This window comes from Stegodyphus dumicola, chromosome 9, assembly GCF_044657685.1.
Source record: "Stegodyphus dumicola isolate Sdum_Otavi_A_Nest chromosome 9, ASM4465768v1".
NCBI lineage: Eukaryota > Metazoa > Arthropoda > Arachnida > Araneae > Eresidae > Stegodyphus > Stegodyphus dumicola.
In genome coordinates this window covers 110915446-110942901 of record NC_140776.1, presented here as the reverse complement: position 1 = coordinate 110942901, position 27456 = coordinate 110915446, and the positions used below count along the sequence as shown (strand labels likewise).

Below are 27456 nucleotides of genomic sequence, written 5' to 3'. Positions count from 1 at the left end.
AAGGAGATATGCCATTTCAGAAAAAGTCCAATTTTTTGTCAAAATATCTGTGTTAGAACAATGCTATATATAGATCTAATACATATCCTAAGTCACGCTTTCGAGACACGAAAAACGCAAGATGAATTTCGTCAATCGGCCCAATAGAATGAGAGATATAAGAACTGTTCCCCCCTTTTTTTTTCGCAATGTACATGTATACGTTCCGTGCAGCCGATTGCAATGAAAATGGGAGGTCCCAATTACATGTTATTGCATTCCCATCTACAAAATGTCAACGTTCTACGGCTACTCGTTTTTGAGTTATGGGAGATACATAAGTTGGTACAGATGTCACGTTAAAAATTTCTTCTGAATCCATTTTAGATCCATTTTAAAAACAGTTTTGGAAAAGATAATTCCTTTATTCTATCCATACGTACAAATGTCACGCAAAAACATCGTTCAAATGGATTCGAGAGTGGCCAAAATGGATATTTTGGTTGAAATATATCTGAAATTTTTCGCGATTACAATACTTCCTATACTTCGTACAAGGAAATGAAAACATTAAAAATACTTGTACATGAATGTTAACATTGTTATATAACTTTATAATCGTATATAGCTTTATAAAAAATCGTATATAACTTTATAAAAAACGGCAAAAGTATTTTAATGAAAATATTCTATTTCGCGGGAAAAGGTTGATGTAGCGAAAAATATTAATTTCATATTTCCTTTTCGGTTTTGGCATATTTTATACTCCTATTTCTTACAGTCTGTCAGTGGGCTTTTGGTTTTTTGTATACGATTTATTCCAAATTGAATATGTGATGAAATTTAAAAGCATTTTTTAGTTTTGTTTTCCATTATAACCACATCTTGTTGCTGCTGTCAGCTCGCAAATGAATTAGGTTTTTGAACTATTTCATTGAATTTATTCATTTATATATGTATATATATATGCATATCCATCCCCTTACCCTGCTTAAAATTCCTTTCTCGGCCTTTATTTTCGCAGTCATTGGTCGTAAACATACGCTTCCTATTGTAGAAGAGTTTTAAAAAACGAAAATAATCATGTTTGGCAATTTAAAAGTAAAAGAAAAATTCAAATTTTGGATAAATAACGAAATTTAACTTTTAATGCTCTTTCCGGTTCCTATATTCATATTTGGGGAAGTTTTATGCTCGTTATGAAAAAACAAATATATAAGAAGTTTAACACCTGTACAAGAATTAGTCTGAGAATTTGCAATTTTTTGTCATTTTCAACTTGGCTTGAGAGATCGGATATTTAAGTTAGAATAATTCGAGGAAATAAATTTTATGTTGTGCAGAAAAAAAAAAAAAAAAAAAAAAAAAAAAAAAAAAAAAAGGGGGAGTATAATTTAACTTCTTCGTCGCCCGTAACGCGTCTAGCGCGTTCAAGTGAAACTTCCGCAGGGCGGTCGTAACGCGCCCCAAGCGTTCTTCTACATTTTAAAACTTTTCAACGTTTAAAACGCTTTCTAAATGTTTACTTGTTTGAGTTTTTATTTTTGTTTGTTCTAATACCTCCTAGAGGGTAGCACTAATTAGGCATTCTATTTCTAATTGAATTTGCCCTGGGGTTTATGAATACTCGCGCCATTTTACATAAGATACAAGACAGTCAGAGATGGCTTCATCGTCTACTCAGCAGAAAAAGAGAAAAAATGAGGTTGTGAATTGGAAAGACAAGAAGGATATACGTTTGATGAGTACAGTCCATAATAACTCGATGATTGATATTGGAACACGGAAAAGAACTGTAAAAAACCCAATAATTGTAAAAGATTACAACAACAAAATGGGAGGAGTGGACCGACTGGATCAGATGTTATCAAATTATACTGCTGTTAGAAATAAGCAGAGATATTATTTTTCCGTTATGCTTTATTTACTTATAATTTTACTTAATATTCATCGACATTCATCCACTACGAAAGTCATGTATGGAAAATTATGATGTACAGAGAAAACAACATTACACGCTACGAAAAACAGACGGCCGCTGGGAAAAAATTTTCGCGGACAGGAGAGGACGGCGAAAGGGTTAAAGGGCGTGCAAACATGTCATGTGATGTCCCCGGCGGATTTTCAGATTTTGAAAACTTATAAATCACTCGTATGAAAATTATTTTGTCATACCAAATATAACAAAATTATAAATTATAGACTCTAAAAATATCCTGAGGGGGGGGGGGAAGAAATGAATGGCATTTAAGGAGGGAAGATCAACCTCGAATTTATTTACTAATCGACGCCTCATTGCAAATTAAATAAGAGGACAAAAATCGCAGGTGTTAAGCATGTCGGTCAATTTTTGTAGTACAAAAGTCAAACTTTTCCCATTTTATTTTTTATAACAAGGAGAAAAGTTTTCTAACTACTGTAAAAATAGGAATCGAAGGAACGCATAAAATGTTAGCTATCGTAATTAAAAAAATATGTCTTTAAATTTAAAAATGCCCAAACATGAATCTTTAATTTCTTTAAAAAAGTTTTTGTAACTGGAAGTTTATATCTACGGATAGCGGTTGCGAAAGTAAAGGCCGCGTAAGGACTTTTGTGGATACGGTTTACATTTCATAACTGGAAATCATATTAAAACTTTAAAAGTATGAAAAAGAAGATAATCTAAATTCAGTCAACCAATATTTTTATTCATCATTTGTACATTTCATAAAGAAGATAAAATTGAATGCAACATTTTGAGAAAAATGTCACACATACCATCCATTAAATAATGTACATAACTCGGGTAACTGAGCACCAGCAGGGCAGGAACACGATGCAAAAATTCCAGAAAGTAGGCAATTCTCTAAAAAGCAGAATATAAACAAAATAGATAAGTCTTTGAAAAACACATTCAAAAGAATTATCGCCACCTGCTAAAAGAAAATTACTAAAAAAAAAAAAAAAAAAAAAAAAAAAACGAAAGGTTTCATATTTTAACGGTCGTCCAAAAGTCTTAAGCAGCGTTAAGTGTTGGCATACATTTTTTTTTCAGTCTTTTCTCAGTTCATCATATCAATGTTCAGTTTTCTTACAAAGATAGCCTTATAAAACGTATTTTCCTTTTTTTATTATTACTGCTTCGTGTGCTTATTTTATCTATTAAATACAACGTTCTTGGCGCTTAAGCCACATTCAATTCGATTTAACAGCAAAATCACAAAATGTTTAAAAACAGCATATGGTTAGGATTTCCGATAGAAAGTCTTGCGCGCTGGAGATAAAAATTTTCTATTCCGTTCTCCAGATCTTGCTATGACATTTGGCTATTTCCTAATCTAAAACAAAATTTATGTCGCCATCGTGTTCATTCTGAAGATTAGACTGATAAGGCTGCAAAAACATATTTTTCATTGATTTAAAAAATGGAACGTTTGAACATTTAATCTTTGGAAGTTTCGCCTACAAAAGTGCTGGAGGAGACTACACTGAACACACCTGAGTTTGGAAAGTTTAACTTGTAAAAATTGTACCATGAAGCTATATCTCAAAAATTTCAGAGAGGCATTCGCAAAAATGAAGAACTCGCTTTAGTATGCAATGAGTTAAAAATTATTCTAGATAGCTTGTACAGCAGACGCCACTTAATGTGATTACAGTTATGCAATCAATTTGAATATCATTATCGCACTGCCGAAGTTGTATCCGTCTGTATACGGAAACACATCAATTACTGTGGTCAACATTTCAATTGATTTTGTTATGTGCATAAGGGTTAGTAATGGACCAAATGTACTGATATAGCGCGATGAAATTTATTTTCGCAAAAGAAATAATTTAGAGTTCCGGAGATTTTCACGCAAAAGTCATTGTACAGCTCTCAGCTATGACTGTTAAACAAGACAATATAAAAAGTTTCAAATGAGTAAGTTCGCAGAGTGATCTTTTAGAATAGTCTCGATACTCTGAGTTCAACCAAACTGATGCTCTGTCCGGTCTTATATAGTTTTCTCCTGTCGCCGAGAAATTTCGACTAACTTTAATTTTTTGAAATTGCTGGAAGACATACACAGTGACAGTTATATAAAGCCAATTACAATTACACAGGAATCGGACCAATTACAGCTATATAGGTATTTCTCCAAACGGTTGGGAAGTTTGGCAACAAAAATTAGTCGCCGAAAACCTTTGCCAGCTTGAAGATATCTCGATAATCTTGATTTCCTGTTAAATTGTACAAGAAATAAGAAAATTTACATATAATTTCACTAAAATTGTTTACATTTATACATTCGTAACATTGCCTCCTTCCCAACGATGCCTTGCACTTCCCGGGCAATACAATCCCTGGACAGGAAGACAAGTAATGAATATCAATAACTGAACACTAAATGGAATACAAAAATAGTAATTTCAGTAAATAACATACAACAAATCAAATACTAAATAAATAAATACATGTATTTAGAAATTTTAATACACATAGGACTATTTGTCTTAGTCTATTTACATTAAACGAACTATGGGGACTACATACTATGGCCATAGTAAGAGGCTAACCTGTCGTAATGAATTTCTTTAGGCTTACGCATACGAACTATGATGTCATTCAGCTTGTTTAGGACTGTGAAAGGACCGTCCCGCGATGATTGTAGTTTAGAAGAAAGTAATATACGTCAGCTCTTATTCCATAACCATACTTTGTCACCTTTGTTGAATCGACATCCTGTAGCTCTTGTATCGTAACGTGTCTTCTTCCGTTTCCGTAGACAAACTAACTCGCTCTCGTGAAAATTGTGCAGCAGTTCAACTCGGGCCTGGAGATCTTGAATATACTCATCAGGTGATGAAGGTGCATCTGGATAGCGACCAAGCAAGAGACAAGGCAGACGAAGGTAACGACGGAAGAGCATCTGGGGAATAACCGGTAGTCTCGCGGACGGCACTGCGATACACTAGTAAGAGTAGGAGAAACTTGTAGTCCCACTTCTGCTGTTTTCTGGAAACCATCAGCGAGAGATCATTAAGAATGGTTCTGTTAAACCTCTCTACCATGCCGTCTCATTATGGATGTAAAGGTGTCGTTTCGGCTTTGTGTATGCCGATTAGTTTGCAGTGTTCTTTAAATACAGCCAAGATAAATTTCCTTCCTTGATCGGAATGCAGCTGAAGAGGCACTCCAAACCTGGAAATCCAGTGTCGTTTCGGCTTTGTGTATGCCGATTAGTTTGCAGTGTTCTTTAAATACAGCCAAGATAAATTACCTTCCTTGATCGGAATGCAGCTGAAGAGGCACTCCAAACCTGGAAATCCAGTGTCGTTTCGGCTTTGTGTATGCCGATTAGTTTGCAGTGTTCTTTAAATATAGCCAAGATAAATTTCCTTCCTTGATCGGAATGCAGTTGAAGAGGCACTCCAAACCTGGAAATCCAGTGCTGCATCATTACCTCTGCTACAGAGAAGACTCTTGATCAGGGATAGAATACCCTTCAGACCACATGGTAAAGTAATTAACGACAACGGGGAAAAATTTATTGCCATCAGCAGTTCAAGAAAAAGGTTCCAGGATGTCAAAGGCGAAGCATTCAAATGGTACTACTACATTATTAACATTGCAACTTCCCTCCGCTGTGTTTTTTTTGTCTTTTGCAATCTATAAAGGTATGCACAACCGACACCAGTTTTGCACGTCAGCCTTGCTTTATTCCAGTAAAATCGCTCTGGAACTCTATGCAGAGGCTTCAGTATTCCGAAGTGGCGTTCAGTCGGACTGCCATATAGTTTGTATGGATTATGTTAATTTTATTAACAGTTAAATTTTAAGTTCTTTTCATCTCAAATTCTTAACTTCAACTTACTACTTCCGGCCAGAACGTAGTTTTGGAATCTTGCTGAATATTTAATGAGGAGGAGCGGTATTTAAACTACGAAGTTACTTACAGAGGCAGAGAGAATCAGAGTTTCTGATTTACGCGCGTCTGCCTTTTTTTGGCCACTCTCTCTCTCTCAAAGCTGTTATTACGCTCGGCCGTAGTCAGGCCCTTGCTAAGCTTCGTAGTCAAATAAGTTAAGGTGCAAACTCGATTTGAATCTTGATAGCTTCGGCTATATTTCTTTAGCTAATCTTTAGTTTAATTCTTAGTCTCTTAAGTTCAAGCCCAAGTGAGGGTTTGTTTGTACACTTCCAGGCGGAGTCTTGTTAAATCTTATTGGAATAATAAAGAGTTAGTTACCTTTCTATCTTGTTCTTTCTTGTCACCCGAACTTGAGCGATTATTCGCTTATCAGTTCTTAAGACTCTTCACTTCCAAAATTAACTTAGAATTACAAAGTGAAGAACTGTACAAGTTGTTTATGCACGTTCGGCATCCTAGATCTTGGCTGTATCAGCTGCCATTGGAATGCCTTTCCATCATCCAATTCGAACTTCCGATACAAATGTGGAGTGAGTCCCAAAGAACAAAATGTCGTTCTGTCGTAGGATTGCAGATAGAAATATCCTGCCAGGAAAATTTTCTATTGGAAAACTGCATTAAGACAGGTAGGGGGCAATTTTAAATTTGTAACTTGATTGTACGATCGGATTAACCAGCTCGTATTTTGCTTCGACCTTGGAATAAATACTGCCAGCTTTCCGGGAAGTGTCTTCTAAACAGGGCGTCTGCTTTTCTGGTACCGATACTTTCCGATGAGAGATAGTGATGTCGAATTTCTGAAGTCTCTGTATCCATCTATATATCTGGCCTTCGGAATTGTTGAAATTTAACAGCCAGGTCAACGACACATGGTCTTTGCGGACCAGGAATTTTCTGTAGCAGAAGTAGTGGTGGAAAAGTTCTCCGTCTTTAACTATGGCCAGCTTCTCTTTTCAGGTGACACAGTAATTCCTCTCGGACTTAAATAGACACTTCCTCCCATACGTGACGACATGTTCTTGAGCGTTATGTCTTACAAAAAACCAGCACCAACACTTTCATTGCTCGCATACGTATCAAGAATAAATGATTTATCGAGATGAGTATACGAAGGGATTGTAGCAAATGGTTAAAGCTTCCTTTAGCTTGTTAAATGTGTTCTCACATTCTTTTGTCCGCAAGAACATTTGTTTTTTCTCTGTCACTATGTGAAGATGTCTGCATACACACACTTCGTACACATATCTTCCCAGCTGATGGACACTATCGAGTCGTGTCCAGTCTTTAATCGCCGATCTTTTTTCTGAATCAGTATGCAGACTTTCGGAAGAGATGACATGTCCGAGATAGCACTGCATGTCGGAACAGTTTACATTTGGCAGGGTTCTATCAATTTCTGAAACATTTTCTAAATTCTTTTAAACTTTTGTTGACTATGATGATGTTATTCAGATATATTAGAAATGCTTGATGGGAAAGACTTCTCAGCACTGTCTCCATCAAGCGCTCGAATGCTGACGGCGCATTACATAATCTAAACGACATAACCTTAAAATACCAAAGTCCTTGACCGGTAGTAAATGTCATCTTTTCTTGGTCATTAGTGTTTATTTCTACCTTCCAATATTCACTCTACAGTCGGTGTGCAAAAGTTTAAGACCATAGATGGAAAAATCAGGTTTATTAGAATTCAGCAACAAAACACATGTTATAAATGAAAAAATAGACTTAGAATGCTATTGAAGTATAGTCAGTATTTTATCGACCTCCATTATTTTTTATCACTGTTGCAATCATTTTAGGCATGCTATGAACAAAAGACTGGCCATACATTTGAGAAATCTCTGTACACTACTAATGCTTTATTGCTCCAACAAGTTCTGTAGCGCTGGATTTGGTAGCTTCTCGTTGACTTTATTTTTCACAATACACCACAGATTCTCTATAGGATTCAACCTGGCCAATCAAGCACTTGGATTTGAATTGCCCTTAGATAGTCGTCAATCCTTGCCATGTGACACGGAGCTCAATCATGCATGAAAATTGACCATCTGTGAACATCCAAGTGAAGCTTCAACTTGCCACGTAACAAATTAAAGGTGCCGACTGCCGTTCCTTCTGGTTTTAGGTAGCAGGAAATATATAGCAGTAGTACCAGATGTAGACATTGCATCCCATATCATCTGGCATGGAGGGTGTTTCACTGTTGGAATTATATATCTGTCATCATATCTTTTTCCAAATGGGCTACGAATACGTTTAGCATGTGCAAAAAATTGCTGCACACTTGACTCATTGGCAAATAACATTGTACTCTGCTGTTGTTCGGTCCAATTCTGATATTGTCTGGCGAAAGTCAGTTGTTCCTTTTTCGTGATTTGAGTAAGTTGAGGTTTCCTTGCAGCTTTAAAGGAAAATAAACCGTAATCTTTAGTCAATCGTTTTGAAAAGTAATCGAACTGACGTTAGTACCCATTATAGCTAGAGCAGCTCTAATTTTATTGCAAGAGGTTGCTAGACATCGAGCGATCATCCTTCTTATCACACGATCATCACATGCACAAGTTTTTCTTGGACGATCGCTTCTCTTAAGATCCGTATATTTTCTCGAAATTTTGAATTTACTGATAGACTGATGTACGCCTGTCTTGCTGACATTTACCTTCAAACTTATTTCACGTTCAGAAAAGCCAGCTTCATGCAGGGCCACTATTTTTGCTCGTTTTTCAACAGTAAGTTAAGGTTTTTTACCCTTTACAAGAATTATACTACAGCATTGTGTACCGCAAAACCCAGTAACGAACTACTGATAAACGAGACCCCGTTATATTTACAGTAGAGAGCGTTTGATGCAATCAAAGCAAGAGGTAACGCAATTATGAGCCAAAATGGTGCAATTTGTTAAAATATAGGAAAACAGCTACTGGTCTTAAACTTTTGCACGTGACTGTAAATGAAGCATCGGAAACCACTTGCTTCCAGAAATAGTGTCCAGAATGTCATTATTTCTGGGAACGGGTTAGCTGCCTTTCTTTCAGACGTCGGTCAACCGACGACAGTCAAAACAAAATGTAGTTGAAGCATCTTCCGTTTTGACCAGGACGATGGGATTAGGCCAAAGCGCTTTTCTTTAACGCCTTCATCTTTAATTCCGAACAGGTTTATGTCTTCAGACACAGAATGCAATTCATTATTTTTAAATTGCGATAAAAACTGTAATTCATCATGAAGTTTAATCCGAGTATGCAAGGGTGTTGTAATATCCGCTACATATGTCATGTCCGGGTAGACGGCACTTCCAAATCTGATATTAACATTTAAATTTTCATCAATGTCGATTTCATCATCGGCCACTGTTTGAAAGGTAACGCAGGGCGGCATTCAGATGAGTTTACCTTCCAGTTGTTGAACCAGATATTTTCGGATGATGGTAACATTGACTCCTGTATCGATGGTCACGTTGCAAGGAACTCTATTGTTATGTCCGATGATGAAGAGTATATTACTGCCGCCACTCCCTGCAGAAATCTGAAGAGCTCTAAAATGGGGCTTCTCAATATCTGCACACCTCCGCTTCGCGAAATGGTCACTAATTATTTTTCCCTCCTCATTACTGGGAGTGTCTCTGCTCGTGGCTTGAAGGGTTCTGCAGTACCTTCGTATGTGCGCTTCATGACCGCAGTTCCAGCACTTTAAGGTGGGGTTTTTCCACTCCTATTCTGCTTCAAGCATTGACTTATCTGATTAAATTTTCTAGACAACCAATCAGTTGAACCCCTGGCTCCTGGAGATAAGCAACTCTGATTGCTTGGCGATATCTACGGGTTGCTTGCTGGGCTACCTCTAATTTCATATCGTACGCTAAAGCGCTATTTAAATTCTGAACATCCGCCATTTGCAGGGCTTTCTGTATCTCAGAATCCTGGATGCCATCGACGAAATTGTGCAAGGATATGATTTTTCTTGTTTCTGTTGGGCAGTCCGAAAAGACGAAATGAGACAGCCTTTCAGCATGCGTTGCGAGCTCCTGGAATGTTTCCATGGGCTTTTATTGGCGAAATATTGACTGAAGCCTCCTACAATCTTTTAAATACTTCTCTTCAGAGCGCAGTTCCAATGGATGGCCGTATAGAGTTTTGAAATGTAGGCTTTGGTTTTGGGACAGCGTTTGAAATTTAAAGATGTCAGAATTCCTTCCTGTTGTCACTATAGATTTCTTTAAGCTGTCAGCTTTCTTGGCGACAGCAGAAGTTCTTTCATCGATTTGTTGTTCGACAGCAGAAACTCTTTCTTCAACTTCTTCAACTTTATATTCCACCGCCTTCCATAGGATAGAGCTTATTTTCTATTATGGCAGTAATTTCCCCTTTCATTTTCTCTTGACCTGCCTCAATATTTTCTTGGTCGACTTTCATTTCTCCTGTAAAGAACTTAAAGGCCCCTTCTATTTTTTCCTGTCCAGCTTTGCTCTCTTTTTTAAATGCAGTAAAGACTGTTAGTTGTCTCAGTTGCTCTTCCATCATTCTTATCACCGGCATTCAGTCTCACTTCTGACGCAAAAATTGTTATTTGGGTACAGGTTCTTAATAAAATGAATGCATCCAGAACTGATGATAGCTTGATTTAATTTATTTTCCCAAAAGAAAAATTTTACAGTTTTGGAACATTTCGCCCAGAGATACTAGTACTGTCCTTCTCAATGTGACAGAGCGTAATCAGTAGTTACTTCTTCAAACTACTAACAATTTTATCATGAGAATATAAAAAGTCTCAAATGCGTGAGATCGCACAAATGTCTGTCAAAACTCTCAAGAATCTGAGATAAATTCTGAACTAATTAAACTGATACTCTCTTCGGTCTTATAAGATTTTTCCTGGCTACCAAGGAATTTCCAGTACTTTCAACTTCTCGAAACTGCATAAACAGTTACATAACGCCAGTTACACTTACATAGGGTTTGAGCAAATTACGGTTTCACTGGTGCAGGAGTAAAATCGCTAAATTTGAAGACAAAATTAGTCGCCTAAACTATCGCCAGCTTGGCGCCTTTTCGCCAAAATAGCTATATATCTCCGTGTTAGATGGACTTTCCCCTGTAACGAAATTTTTTCGGCGAAACTTTGCATTCTGGAGGGCTTTCATGCTACATTATACAAGAGATACAACAATTTAATATATAAAGAATTTGTAACAATATGATCAAAATATATAGAGCGTTTACATATTTTAAAAAAGATTTCGATAGAGAATTTTAAAAATATGTTTTGGAATTTTCACTAAAATTATTTACAGATACGAAAAATTCGCAGGAATAGGATCAAAATATAGAGAGTACTTGCACATTTTTAGAAAGATTTTGGTAAAGAATTTTAAAAAAATGTGTTTTAGAACAAAAATTTTTGGCAACAACTTGATGTTTGTAATGAGGATTACTGTTTGCTACTTTTAAATTTTTTCTTATTTCAAAATGCATTATCAAATAAATTTGTTAAAACTGAAATAATGCCGTCAGATAAGTTTGAAATAGATTTTAAAAATTACCGAGCGACAGAAAAATATCGCAAGAAGGTGCTTAATTTATCAAACAGCTTAGTTTCGATTGTAGTCAATCATTAGGCAAAAAGTAACCTTAGTTTGATGCAGATTTCAATAGCTCTAATGATGCTGAAAGCGACCTGATCGGCCTCAGAATCTCAGTTCACAGGTCTATCTTCAGCAGAAGTAAAACAATTGTTTCAGAATTTTTTTTTTCTGAAAGCATTTACCTCAAACTATGATTCCTTTTTCATCTAATTTAAAATTTTACATTGGCAAGTTCTCTTCCCAAGTTTTTTCTGGAGGGATGCTCTCCATATGTTAAAGTTGGAGATACAGCATCGCTTAAATAATTTCGAGAAATGTTAAGAGTCATTCAAAAAGGCTTTTTGCATTTAAGATAATATGAATAGTTCATAAACAAACTTTTGTATTTTCTTGATTAAGATGTTGTGACAATATCTATCTATACTTTTCTTTCTGCATTTATATTACATTTATTTGTAAGGTTTATGTTGCAACTGGAAGCTCAAGTTCTACAAATAATACTAGACGAACAGCGAGTTATCAGTATGTCTTAAACAATTCACAAAATCAAGACGCAAGAAATACACGCCGACTTGGAAATAAAAATTCATCAGGAGACCCCTTTTGCAGAATTTTTTGCTCCTGATGAAGGACGACCCGTTTTGCCATCGAAAGTGATTGGGATTTTACAAAATCTACGCCGAATACAAGGTTGTCGATTTACCTGTTTTATTAACTCACAAAATACTGAAAAATTATAAATCACCTTTTTACTTTCTTAACTTGAACATAAATGTACAGCTCAAAAGGTTTTACTTTATTTTAATGAATTATTTTTAGTTTGACTTCTTGTTTCTCCTGATTTGAGTTTCCTGCCGGAATGTAAATTTTGTATGACGTAGATATAAATTTTAAGCGTGTTTCAGAAGCAATAAGCATGAAAAAGGTGAGCAATTGAAAGTTACTTTCTTCGTAGTTAAAAATTTGCAAGCTAATGTCATTTTAGGTATCGACTTCCTCAAGTGAGAGGAAACAAGAATAAATTTTCAAGAGTCCACTATCACGCTGGAGATGGAGAAGCCAAAGTCTGAGGAAGTTAAACTTCCAGCGCTGGAACTAAATAATTTGAAAAAGGACTGAAAAAAAAAAAAAAAAAAAAAAAAAAAAAAAAAAAAAAACTTGTTGGTTTTCTTTCTTTTTCTTGGTGACGAAATTCAACTTGAGTTTTTCATGTCTCGAAAGAGCGACTTAGGATATATATTAGATTTATACACAGCATTATTCTAACATAGGTATTTTGACACAAAATCGGGATTTTTCTGAAATGACCTATCTATTTTTTTCCACATTTAGATTCTGCGACTCAAATTAGGCCAATTTGTCAAATTCTGTAAAAATCTCACGAGTAGTTTTTAAAAAATTATCTCGCAAAATTTTAGTTCCTCAATAATAATTGAATTTGGTATAAATTTTTAACATCTCTTTTTTTAATAAACTTATTTAATTTCTTCTTTCACAATTAAAAATTTAGGTTCAATCCAAATTCGCAGATATTTTCTGGTTTATTTTTTAAATTTGTGTCTTTTAGTAATTTTTATAAACTTTTCAAAAGAAGTTTTGAATTCTAACCTATAAAATGCTTAGCATCATCTTAAAGTTGATTCATTTCTAGGCTTACTTGCAAACAACTAAAGCTTTTATATTCAAAATTTTTCAAGATATACGCGAATTCATATATTGGTGCCTTTTGAAATTTATCATAATTGTTATAAGCTATAATAACGCCCAATGAGTTTTGTTAATATTTTATCACACTTTACACATTTTGTTAAAATTATTTGAAAGAATGAAGGATTCACCTTTTCTTTCCGCTCGCGCACACTGAAAAAAGGAAAAGGAAGATAGGTTACTATAAATTGAGAATTTCGCCGAATGAATTGTTCTTGGCACAAACTGAAAGAAGTGATCTAAAATAAATTTTTAATTTCTCAGTTATTCATAAAAATTTTTAAAAATTTAATATTTAGGCTTAATTTGAGTCTTAGAATCGAAATATGGAAAGTTTCGTTTCGGGAAAAGTTTGATTTTATGTCAAAATACCCATGTTAAAGCAATGCTATATAGAAATCTACTATATATTCTAAGTTGCACTTTCGAGACATAAAAAATGCAAGTTGAATTTCATGAATCGCTCCAGTAGAATGGAAAATATAGAACTGTCCGACATTGAAAAAAAAAAAAAATTGGTGTGTGTGTGTGTGCAGAGTGTCCCATATCTTTTCCTGTAGCTAACATTATAAAAGGTGGAAGTAGCGGAGAAAAAAACCTAAGCCTAATTACGTGCTATGAGCTTGGGAAGGTCTCCGGGCGCTGAGCTACGCCGTGCTAAGTCATTGTGGTGTAAAAGCAGTGAACTACGTTATCCACTAACAACTGTAGATGAGACGTTAAGCGATAAACAATAAGGATATTGAATGATAAGCGATTAATGTTTCGTAGAGGCATTACTCGACTGAAAGTCATGGCGTTACGTCAGAGTGCAAAGTGAAGAAATCGAATCGAATCCATTTGTATTAAACACAAGTATCTAGCTCAAAATGGCTTTTCTCTTGCACTAAATTGAGTTTCTATGTACGGACAATGTAAGAATAAATAAATGAATGCGCACTGCCCCGCCACCAAGATGGAAGAATGGAGATGGTGGAGAGTGCGGAGGTTCTGGCTGTATCCGTCTGCAGCCAATGCTGTAGCTAGAAGTACTAGAGTACAACTTCATACAGGTCAGGCATTGGATAAGGAGCGCGACTTCTTCAAAACCATATAAATTTGGAATAAGAATGACTGAAATAGGTGGGGTAAGGAGGAAAATGAATAATAGGAAGACTAGAAACTTAAAAGAGATATTTGAAGAAATTGTGAAGTAAGAATTAAATTACGTTAAATACAGTAGAATCGCGTTGGTCCCTTTTCTATTAATCTGTTCTCTGAAATAATAATTTAGTTCTATTAAGCTGTTTTTTACTTGTTCGAGTTTTCTAAAAAATTATTTTGCAATTTTTGCTATACATTCTCCTACTTTGTCCCACGTCTAATTCATAATGGATTGATTCGTTTCTTATGAACCAGTGGCATGTAGAAATCTGTCTGAAGGTAGCCATTTGTATTTGCTGCAGTTTTTTTAAGTCATGAATTACATAAATAACCCCAAATGGGACAGGCATAAGTCAGTATAGGATTCAACATGGTCTTGTACCAGAGTATCTCATTTCCTCATTCATCAAGGAAGAACGGAGTTTGGGGCAATTAAGGGATTGAGTAATGTTTTAGCACCCCGAAGCTTGTTAAAAATATGTGACATGTACGGGTCCATACGAGTCTTTGTCTAAAATAACAACAAGGTATTTGACTTGCTTGGTCCACAGGATATTTGTATTATGCACACTGAGTGATGCTCCAGTCCTTTCCTTGTGAAGAGGACTGCTTCTGATTTTTCTACGTTGGTTTTTGTCTTCCATTTGATCATCCCAGACTAGCGCATTAATGATTTTTTGTAGAGTTTCAACGACTGAAACCAGAGACTCGTTTGGATATCAGATCGCTGTGTCATCGGCGTATTATGCAAGTGTAGTGTATAAATTATGTAGAATGTCGTTCGTAAATAGTGAAAAAAAAGGAGGGTAGGAGCTACCAAAGAGCTTTGGGAGACTAACGCAAGGATTTCTCGAATTGTTAAGTATGCATTATTGTGACGAACGAAAAAGTTTGCATCATAAAGACAGGAATTGATGAAGTTTATTATATAATCTGAAAAATCCAGAGTTATTAATTTGTAGGTGAGCGCCTGTAAACATACGCAAACAAGGGCTTTTGATATATCGAGGAAGAGAGCGCTTGTGATGAGTTTATTCTTCAGACCATCAGCGATAAGTTCTGTAATTCGATATAGCTGGTGAGTCGTCGATTTTTTTTACTGAATCCGTGCTGTTTAGGGATCATGATGTTTTCCTCCTCGATGCAGTTTATTCTTTTCAGTATAACAGCTTCAGCCAGTAGCTGAATTAATTCTACACATTTTACAGCATCATTCTGTCAATGGTCATCACTACATCATTAATCCGACCTCTGCGCTAATGCTTTTGTTAGTGGGAGTACATAAACAATGTCTTTAATGTAGCCCCAGCGAAAGAACTTGCAAGGTATTAAATCAGGTGACTTGGGTGCCAAGGGAACAAAAAGAGATCATCCTCACAGACATGCAAAATCCATTCGATGCGGAGGTTCATCGTTCAAGTATCGATAAACGTGAATGTTCTTATGAAGAGATGACCCTTTCCATTGAAAGACAAAATCCCTCGAATCAGCAGGCGGCTGCCGAAGAAACCCTCAACTGCAATATATCCAGTTAACTTGCACCAGTCACAATCTTTGTGTACAAACGTGATGAGTTTGATTATTTTCAAATGTAAATCTCACTTCTACGGGTAATACCTTTGAATGTATAGTGTTCTGAAAGTGAATGAGTTTTCTATAGTAGCCTTGGCCTTTTATAATATTTCACCGGCCCATATTTAAAACATCAACCAGCGAAATACTAAAGCCGGCATATGACTTTTATGCAGAGCTGGCAAAAATACTAACAAAAAAAAAAAAAAAAAAAAAAAAAAAAAAAGCGCGGCTGCCAGAAACACCAATTTAAAAATTCAAAACGTTCAGCGCAAAGACGATTTGCATTTTGGTGAGCAATATGAAAATGAGAAATTATAGTAAAGACTTAAATAATAATAACTGGTTAATGAACTTAAGATACAAGTTAAATTCCATTGCTGTTTTGAAGGATACTGTTTTCTTACTAATTAATGTTATCGTGCGGTTAATGTTATGCAAATAGCCGTGGACAAATGTGATCACACTAAGCGACGTCTACTACATTGATATCGCTGCCTCTTTCACTCAAATAAGATGAAATGATGATTAAATACGAGCTTCATGTGGGTTGTTTTCCTAAACATTTCATGTCCTCCGTTACTTGCCTTGAAAAAATTCAAATGTAAATTTAGGGACATTTGTGGAGATGTGATTAATGATAAATTCTTACCAAACTTGAATTCATTGTCCGTTAGAGAAATCCTTTAAAGTAGACGTTATCCCATCATTGTCATTCGCATTCTTTCTGACATATCGCTCCACCACTCGCCGAGGTCACTCCAGAAATTTCCCAGCTCATACCAATAATTTGCCATTTGGGCTTCTGAAATAAATTAAGCAAATTATCATCCCACAGGAAGAACATATTGAATTAACAAAACTGTTGTAAGCAAACCTCAAGATTTTCTCACCACTAGATATTATTTCTTATTCCTCTAACTGCAACAATCTCAGACATAGAATGATTAGTTAGTAAATATGGGCAAAGCAAAATATGAATTTTTTTGGTACAGTACTGTGTGCCTTCCACGCTTTCACCTAACTTAAAATCATTCATAATTCTATCATCGCAGTGTTTAAAACGGGGACCTCTTTCTATGAACGCAACAAATTAAAAACCTCTCCAATTGTTCAGCGGATTTTATTTTCTATGCCACCCACAAATAAATAAATAAGTAAATAAAAATAAGAAAACAGTTTGGAAAGTTTGAGATTTTAACAATCGTCCAAAAGGGCTGTTTCCAAAAGGGCTGTTTTGTTTAACATGGTTTATCAGAAGAGTTAATAGAATTGGTTCAGGGGAATAATGATACATTTTATAGAATATATATATAAGTTCTGCATATATAAAAAGTGACAAAATATGTGGTGTAATTCTATAAAAAATATTTAGTGTTTTCAATTAGATATATCATGGATTAAATGCATTTTTATTCAAGTCTATGATTAAAAAGTACTACGCTGTTCCTAGAATTGACGATATTCTGGGCACGTTCTGGAAGCAAGTGGTTTCTGACACTTGATATAAAAAGTGGATATTGTCAGGTAGAGATACATCCTGATGACCAGGAAAAGACGGCATTTACTACCAGACAAGAACTAGCAATTCAAGCTGATGCCGTTTGGATTATGCAATGCCCCGGCAACATTCGAATGCTTCGTGGAGACTGTTTTGAAAGGTCTTTTCTACGAAGCCTGTCTGATATACCTGGATGACTACACCTGGAAATTATCTATCTCAGTACAAAATTCGTAACATTGCCGCCTTCCCAAGAACTGCGCGTCCCAGGAATCGTCGGGAAGAGTTTTGAAGAATATCTAGAAAATCTTAGAAAGGTAATTCAAAAAGTGAAAGAAGTCAATCTAAAGTTGCGTGCCTCTAAACGTAAATTATTCAGATAGAAAGCGTGTGTACGGATCCTGCAAAGAATGTCAGCAGTTAAAGACTGGAGATGCCGCGAAAATGTCCATCAACTGACAAGATAGCTAGAGCATTACACCTACTATAGGAGCTTCATGAAGAACTTTTCTTCCATCGCAAGAGTCCTCCACAAGCTGACATAGAGCAAGCAAAAGTTTTTGTGGACAAAAGAATGTGAGGATGCATTTAGCAGACTAAAGGAAGCTTTAACATCTGTTCCAATCCTGACGTATCCTCAGCCCGACCGACCATTTATTCTCCAAATGGATGCGAGCAATCAAAGTATCGGTGCTGTTTTGTCCCAAGAAATAAATGGCCAAGAACGTATCGTGACCTACTAGAGAAAATGCCTATCTAAACCGGAGAGAAATCACTGTGTCACCGTGAAAGAGTTGCTTGCCACAGTTAAAGTCTTAGAACATTTCTATCATCATCTCAAAGGCAGAAAATTCCTGCTCCACACGGAACATGCATCATTGACCTGGTTTTTAAATTTCAAGAATCCTGAATGTCAAATAGCCAGGTGGATACAGAGACTCCAGGAATATGACATAACTATCCATCATCGGAAGGGATCATCACATGGAAACGCCGACGGCCTGTCCAGAAGACCTTGCCCATGAAGTTGCTGATATTGTTCCAAGGTCAAAGCTAACTACGAGCTGCTGAATCCGATCGTACAACTTCAACATCAGCTGATAGATACCCGTGAAGTAATGACTAAAGTAGGAAACACCAACTGGAAGACGGCAACATCAAACCCATAATTGACTTAATGGAGTCTTCAAACATAAAACCTAAATGGCAGAACATTTTGATCCTACGACAAAACAATATTGGACTCTCTGGAGACTCACTCCACAATTTAAACGGAGTCTTATACCAGAAATTCGAATCGCATGATAGAAAAGCTTTCCGATAGCAAGATCTCTACAGCTGAAAATCTGGTTTCGCATAAATATGATGTTCCAAAAGGGATGAAAATCCTTAAAGCTTTTGAACTTGGAGTTGGATGTTCATTTTTGATGATTATCTAAAACTCTACCAAATCGGAATAAGCGAATTTTGTTTTAAGGCGATTGTCGAAAGAGAGTTCATAAGACTCTCTTCTTCTTGTGAACTGAATTCTCGTGGAGCTTAAGTATGGAAAGGATTCTGGATCCACGAATACTTTTCGATATTTGCAAAGTATTGTAAGTATTTTGCAAACCATTCAGTGAGCTTCGAAAGGTGTTCAGTTAAAAGAGACAACAATTTTTTAGAGATAATGAGTACATTAGAGGACGCGTATTTATTTGAATTCTCGTGGAGCTTAAGTATGGAAAGGATTCTGGATCCACGAATACTTTTCGATATTTGCAAAGTATTGTAAGTATTTTGCAAACCATTCAGTGAGCTTCGAAAGGTGTTCAGTTAAAAGAGACAACAATTTTTTAGAGATAATGAGTACATTAGAGGACGCGTATTTATGCAATTCGAGGAAACAATCTCGACGGCAATCCTTATTAATTTTTCTTCTAAACGCCACAATCATATCCAATAGTTTAAATATGGACCTATTATTGCCTTGTAGAGAAAGATTAGAGGCATTCATTTTGTCAAATATATCGCACAAATATGCCAGTTTTTTGGTTCGGCAAAGTATCTGGAGTTTGCATATCTTTCCTCTTGCAGAAAAGCGTGAATTTCTTGATGCAGCTCGAATGCGCGTTGCAAGTGAAAGCCATCGTGAACTGTAGTAATATAGCAGGACTGTATGTTCAGCTTCCATGTCCATGCAAAGTTTTTTTGAATAGTTTGGCTTTTAGCGTCCTAGTTTTATGTAATTTATTACGTCTATGATACGTTCCAATACCAAATTCACTTCAGTTCATCGACTTCAATGCAAGTGCTTCCCTATGGATGATGCCAATAGGTCCACATAACATGAGGTGCTTTACTGCGAATAAGAACTTGGAATCCTCCATACCTGCCAGACATTAAACAAGGGCGGTCAGTACACACACCGATACACTTTTCCCAATCTAAATTATTTTTTGTTATAAACTTGACAAGAATTTCAAATAAGTTTTAGCACCCTCACTTTTGCTTTGGCAAAAAAGAAGGCCTTCAACAATTATATTATTATATAGAAAACGTACGTAACAAATAAGGTATGCATCTTTATTACTGTCAGTAGCCTCATCAATTTGTAGACCAAAATCCTTGCCTTACATTTTCTCTATTAATTGGTCATTGAGATCCTCGACAATATGATGGATTCTTCGACTAAGAGTGTTCTTAGAAAAAGGTAAATTTGTAATTAGTTTTCCCGCCGATTCTCCTACCGTAATATTAATTCGTCACCCTGTAAGCCACCTTGAAAGATGCTAACAGTGCGTTGCTAGGTACTAAAGCTTGTTGAGTGAACACTTTTTCTCTCTTTTTTTGTAAATTTTGCAACTTCTTCTATGAAAATCGCGCAATTTTTCAACCATGGTAGGGTGAATGGTCTCCAGTTGCCGTTTTAGCTCACTTGGGAGCATACTCTCCTATGATAGAATTTTAAAGCAGAGCACAATATTGCAGTCTTTATTTATTATTAACTTCTGCTGAAATAAAGTCAAAGTCCAAACAGCTATCATTGCATTTGCGATATTTTCGCCTTTTTGCTCCCCGGACACTTGCCGAGGCTTGATCACTCTGACTTGAACTATCAACTAGCTTATTTAATGAAAATCTTTTCATTCTGTGACTAACTTTTTACGAAAATACAAAACAGCACAATTTTAAAAGAACGCAACTGAACTGCTTACATACATATGTTTAAATATATATTATAACTTTTGTCTGTCTTGGTTTGTAAATCACAACCCTTTGTATCACTACCAAGAATACTTTATTACTACTTCTATTTAACAATTTAACAGCTTAACGCTTACGATAAACTAACTCGGCAATGAACCTACGGCGGCTTGTATACTACCACCATAGGGTGCTCGCGACAAGTTCTGTAGATGCGACGCGACGATCGATTGTGGGATTCTAGAAATCTCTAGCGTCGGCTAACAAAGAATTCGGGCGTTGCCAAACCCAACCCAAATTCCGTACGTGGGAAAAGAGCGGTGTTATCGGTTTAATACGCAACGAGCGATTTATGCAGCGCATGTGATTTGAATTTAAATTCTGTAAAAGAGTAAACAGGAGCGTTTCGCAAAGCAGCGCACACTTTGGGAACGCCTGATCTATTTCATATTTTTTAAAACTTTAACGAATTTTCGATTAAAAAACCCAACGATTTCAAAGCGAGCATTGGAAACATTGTATAGAATAAAACATTTTTATCTCCTGCTCGCAAGTCTGTCTATCGGAAATTCTAAAGGTACGCTGTTTTTAAATATTCTTAGCCAAAATGTTCTCGAAACGTGCATGTGTCTACAAATAGAAAAATAAAATAAAATAAATAATAATAATAATTTAAAAAAAAACACCTTTGAACTTATCTGAAATCTTAATGTGCATGTGTGTAAATGGGGGGGGGGAAATAACCGCTGCTCTGGGCATAATATAAAACCTGGGAAAGATTTCAGATTTTTTTTTTATAAAATGTTTCTTTTTTACTCTGCATTCATGTACTACTCATTCATCCATAATTAACAAATTAACTTGCAGTTAAATTTCTTATTCATATAACTAACTACATTGTTTTGAAGTTTATCTAATATAATATGAAAAGTTTGAAGAACGAAGCTTTGCCGGAAAATTAAGATTGCAGGGAAAAGTTTATTTAATACTGAGTAAACTGGCATCTCGCAAAATCGGCGAGATATAACCAAGCTGGTGAGAGTTTTTGGAATAATTTTTGTCGCCAAAATTGTGATTACTTGGCAAAATTTTGGTCCAGAATAACTATAATTGGTACCGTAATTGATCCCTATGTGTAACTATAACCACATTTGCCCCTCATATGCAACTACATGCATATATACCTTCCAGTAATTTCGAGAAATGGAAGGTACTAAAGATTTCTCAGTGGCAGGGGTAAAACTGTATAAGAACAGAGAGAGCATCAGTTTTTCAGTTCAGAGTTGACTTCGGAAGTATTGAGATATCTTCCTGTGAGCTTCACTGTTTAGATGCGCTTTGCATTAAGCTCTGTTTAACGTTCTTAATAGTCTGAAGTGTAACTATTAATTGTGCTCTGTGATACTGAGAAGAGCTGTACAAAAACTTCAAGAACTGTAAAGTGTTTCGTTTGAGAAAATAAATTTTATCAAGATATCATTGGCTCTGTATACATTCAATCCATTACGAACCCGAACGCATGCAACAATATTTTTGTTTCCTGAGAATAAGGCTGCCTCCTACACTATTTTTTTTTTTTTTTTTGGCTTTGCCAACACATTTAGCTAGCTCAAATACACTTAGCAAATTTTGAAAGCGCAACACTCGTTATTAGAGGAATTTTGGTTTCGTTTTTTCCTTTAATATTGACCTCTGACAAATGTTCGGGAATACTCAGTTTTTGGAAAAATATCCCAACTCCTTAAGCTCTTCTCGTTTAAAATTAGGACAGTATATTCAACACCTCACTCAGTACACTACCTATTTACAGTAATACATTAGGGATTTTTCTTTCCAGTTGATAAAATATTCAATCATCTTCAGTTTTGGCAACATTAGGGTACTTTACGTTACTTCGCACTTCGCTTCCACCTCCTCTGTCTAATTTTTGTCCACAAATAATTTTTTTACATAGCCGAGGCTTTCATTTTATTTTTTAAATCCTCTTTTTTATCTGGCTTTATAAATAAGAGTATCTGCTTGTATAGGAACACAAATCGCTATCTTCAGACACAGCTAGACTGGAAACGACAAAGTTGAAAAAAGAAACGACAAAGTTGTAAGAAGGTTAAACCATCTTTTCATTGAACTCTTTAAATAGGCACAAGGCAGTACTTGTGCTACAGAATGTAACTCCTCTGTTTTCGGGTATTTAAAAGGCACAGTTGATTGAGGTATTAATAAATCTAAGTTTCTGTTTTGAGGCAGAACATCCTGGAAGGGGGTGGTTTAAGAGTCTCCCACCTCTCTTCCTCTACCATCAATCTTTCGGGAGGACTTTTGTCTCGCTGTGTATTCTAAGTGCCCCCTTTTCGCACAGACACTATACCAAAGCTACCAAGCTTGATATCTTTAAAACCGAGAGATTTTGCGAGAAATCCAGGAGAAACCTGGATTCATGTTGTACGCCGACACCATTTCAAAAGCTTTCCAAACTAACTTTAATTCAGTTAAAATGCATGATTCATGTTATTCTACTGCTTGTAAAACAATCTGGATGTAAAATATATTGGCACTTAATTAGGTATTCTAAATTTAGGGCTTTCTGGCTAATTTAATATTTAAATTTTCTTTCACTTTTATACGGAGAAAATTCCCATTTAGTGAAAGAAAGCTTTTATTTACCAAAGTACTTTTAAATACGATGAAAATAAAATAAATGATTTATGTATATAGTATTTGTGAGGATAAACTTAGTAATATACCATATCCTGAAATAAAATAAAATTAAATACAAATATTAACTCTTTAAACATTCTTTGAATCTTCATACAAAAATCTACAAACATCTGCAGTAGATTAAGAGAATTCACATTAAATGAAATTTAATAAGAAAAATTAAATAAGATCAACAATGTAATAACAAAATTGTAATAATAATTTAGATGAAATAAATTTAAAAAGAAAAGGTATTCTGAATGTCACTAGAGGTGAGGGAATGAAATTTCAACAATTTAAATTTCACTAATTCAATAAATTTCATTTATTGTTGGAAGTATTTTCCTTCACAAGGCTAAAAATTAAAAACCGGGAGACTTCATGATCTAACGGCAAACCGAGAAATACAATAAAAAACCGGAAGAATTGGCAGCTATGCTATACGCTTACGAACTCCAAGCCTTCTCCAGTGTTCGAACCCGGGCCCATCGGTACAACATTCAGAGTAACTAAACATTGAACCGACTAGGTGGCGCTATTTAATATAAGATAAAGAAACTGAAAGTTGAAGTAACTTATTTTGAGACGACACACAAACTGGTCTACTTAAGCTGCCCTAAGAAATTAAAATGCCGGTTAGCGAAATGGCAAAAGCCGGAATAACTTTGGTAGAATTGGTGATAGTAACTGCAGTGCGAGGCTACCAGAAGCTCTCACTCTATAACATTAAAATCCTCAGCTTAAATACACAACAACTAATTTGCATTCTGGTGAGGGCTACGGAAAGAAGTTAAAGTAAAAGTTCGAACATAATAATTTGTTAATTAACGTAAAATCCAACCAGAAAAACTGGGCTATATTTCATAAACAGCATTATTTGAAGAAAAAGTAAATTTACAACAGCAATAATTACAGTTATCTGTCAATGAAAATGGAAGGAAATTACTTACGATAGTCACCTTCAGCACCGCCTCCAGCGCCCCCTTGCGTAGCTCCTCCCATTCCTCCAGTCTGCCTCGTTCTTTGAGCAATTACTTGAGTAGCTAAACCAAAAGCTAGTATAATATATGCCAAGGTACAAATACCCATATTCGTCTGAAAATTCTAGATGAAGGGGGAAAAAACATATTCCAACATAAATATTGGTCAAATATTATCCGTTGTTTGTTAAAATGGTAAGAAAATAGGCTTCAATAAACATGCATTATTGCTTTTGTAGTACGATAGACGTCACTTAATGTGATCACGGTTAATGTTATTCATCGGATATTGTTATAAAACTGCCGAAGTCTTGTCCTTTGTACACAAAAACATGGTAAATGCATCGTTTATTGTTATCAACAGTTCGGTTAATATGACTAAAGTATTACAGAATAATTTTTTAACTGAAATAAAGTCGCCAAATGTGGGACAAAGTAGCCAAATAAAGTCAAAACATATTACAAAAAAAATTGCCAAATGTTAGAAAGATGTCGCCAAATAGCTTGTTTTAGATTTAAATCAACCATTTAAAATGAAGTAAGAAAGCAACCTTAATTTTGGTTAGATTTTGAATAATTTTATCGATTTTGAGGATAAGACACAGATCCCTCTTCTACAGGAATTAAAAAAAGAATCTGCAGAATCTTCCCCTGATTCTTAAGGGAAAAAAAAAAAAAAAATCCCATAAAAACATCTACGTCAAAGTAAGGTTTTATGCTGATTTTTTTTTTATAATTTTTTTTAATTTTTATTTTTTATTTATTTATTTTTTTGGCCCTATTTTCAAATTTTACATTTGCATGTTGTCTTTTAGCGAGAATAGCCCACCAGCGGCCGAGTGGTAAAGTCGCTGAACGCCGGTAGTTCGGTCCGAGGTTCGAATCCCGCGAACGGGCTGGCTGCATGGTTAAATAAGTTACGTTCCACTTCTGCTTTGAAGGATGATTTTTCTTATCATTTAATGTTATCATTTAGTTGATGTTATCAAAATAGCCATGAACAAACGTGATCACATTAAAACGCGCCTATGTTAAATGCAAAAATAAATTTTTTTAACCGTATTTATAAAACTGCGAACTGTTTCAAAAATTTCCATATTCAACATGCAATGATTTAATCAAATTAAGATTTTGTATCTCACAAACAAATTGCACAGCCAAACTTCGTATATACTTTCTTAAAAAACATTACGTGAAAACATTATGTACACTTAAAAACATTGTGCACATTTCGTGATGTTATAACCAGCATACGCGCGTCAGTACGACATTCTCAGTAGGATAGAAACTTATTGAATGACAAACTGCTTTATATAACAATGGTTACGCTCCGCCCACTACTTTTAGCGTCACTTCTCAATGGAGGTTAGTTTTCCGAACTACTCTCATAAGAAGAAACGGAAAATCTAGATTTGACTGATGAATTAAACACTGAAACTGAATTTAGAGACAAAGACACATTGACTGAAGATGACTGCTTCGGAATACGAGCGTTCTGAATTAGGTCTAATAAAGATCTCTGAAGAAATATTTATACAAGAACAGAAGGTGGGGGCTTTAAATTGAAGCCAATATATGAAGAAACTAGAAAAAAAATCTTGTAAAGGTACTTCATCTAGAAACATTGGAATCGAATATAGAAGATAAAAGAGATGCACTTACATTTTGTCTACATTTGGTGAACAGATTACCAAAGATAATGATTAACATATAAAATCTAATCTTTTCCGTATAAAAATATGTGAACCTACTGTTTTAAATAACACAGTTTTTACTCTCTGAAGATACGGAAGCGACCGAAGTTATACCATTTATCAATACATCTTGAACTGAAAATAATATAAATGTTTTGCAAACTTTTAGCTATCCTCTATCTATAGGTATAAATGAAGACACACTGCATCATGGTAAAATGAAATCCATGGATGTATCAGAAATACCTTCAGATAATCTTGTATAAAAAGAAAATATATCTTTTAAAACTAGAATTTTATATGAAAATGGAAGTGTGCTTACTAAAAGTAGAGACTTAGAAAAAGTCACTTTTACATCACAATACACAAAATTCTGCAAAACAATCCTTATCAAAAGTGTCTGAATAAGATGAATTGAACATTGATGAAAATGGTATCGAAAATGATTTTTTGATCCTGAAAAACATGACAAGAGAATACAAGAACTTCTTTAATGATGATCATTTTCCATATGATGAGGAACTCGACAATGAAGATTTGGACCATGGGATTGGACCAAGCAAAAAGTGATGAGTGCGGTAAAGAACAACTTGAAGAAAGCGCTTCTGAAAAATCAGATATTGGGATTATGAATTCTAAATCAGAGTTTGAGAAATAAATATTTGAGTCAACTCATACAGAAAGCAAAAGGATTAGAAAAAAATTCTGGCTTGCCAAATATAAATCAGTTTTAGATCCGGATAGAAAACGTTTGATGAGTATTTGGAAGAGCTACTGAGATATATATAACGTTTGATGAGTATTTGGAAGAGATATTGAGATATATATAACGTTTGATGAGTATTTGGAAGAGATATTGAGATATGACGTTTGATGAGTATTTGGAAGAGATATTGTGATATGACGTTTGATGAGTATTTGTATATAATCAGATTGTGAAGATATGATTGGTGATATGATAGTCAAATTCAAATATAGGAAAGTAGCGCCAAATAACTTTAGGCTGGCAGTTGATGAAATAATAAGTTCCGAAACTGAGTAGTAGTAGTAGAAAGAGAAAGGAAATCTAAACAGAGTATAATAAAAAAAATTCCAAGCCACACGAATTTGTTCCTGATATATTTAATGAAAACAAACTGAAGGTTTATTTGCAAATGGGAACTTAAGTGATGAGAAAATCAGATTAACACAAAATCATGGAAATGAAAACACAAAAGAATGAAAAGGTTTCATCACCTATCTGTTGGAGCATTACTTAAACAGAACATTTCTCAAAGAAATTATTCGTTAAAAAGGGACATTTTGAGCTGCCGGTAGGAGACAAAAGATTTGCTTTATCTGATGCTGGCTGACTGCAGATGGAATTAATCTAAACAAGTTTAAAAAGGAAAGAAAAGATCCCACCAAAATGATTCATTCTTAAATTTTTTATTCTAAGGGCGAAAAAAAAACTTTTCATCAAAAAGTTCCCGTGAGACTTTAAGACTGTAATGTCTGTGTTGCTTACACTATCAAA

The 27456-nt window shown here is 35.2% G+C and overlaps 1 protein-coding gene across 2 annotated transcripts in view; it reads right to left on the bottom strand.

Moving 5' to 3' along the window:
* Positions 1–2648: 2648 nt before the first annotated feature.
* Positions 2649–27456, bottom strand: part of LOC118201416 (uncharacterized) — a 28016-nt gene continuing 3208 nt past the window's right edge. The window contains exons 1-4 of one of the 2 annotated variants that reach the window (XM_085823904.1): positions 25305–25358; positions 24217–24370; positions 16535–16687; positions 2649–2827 (exon numbers count right to left, since the gene is read on the bottom strand). In XM_085823904.1, the coding sequence (XP_085680030.1) occupies positions 16581–16687; positions 24217–24370; positions 25305–25352 (309 nt within the window). In that variant the 5' untranslated portion in view covers positions 25353–25358 and the 3' untranslated portion in view covers positions 2649–2827; positions 16535–16580. Of the gene's footprint in view, positions 2828–16534; positions 16688–24216; positions 24371–25304; positions 25359–27456 lie in introns of those variants that run through there. The other variant, XM_085823905.1, reaches the window with a different exon arrangement.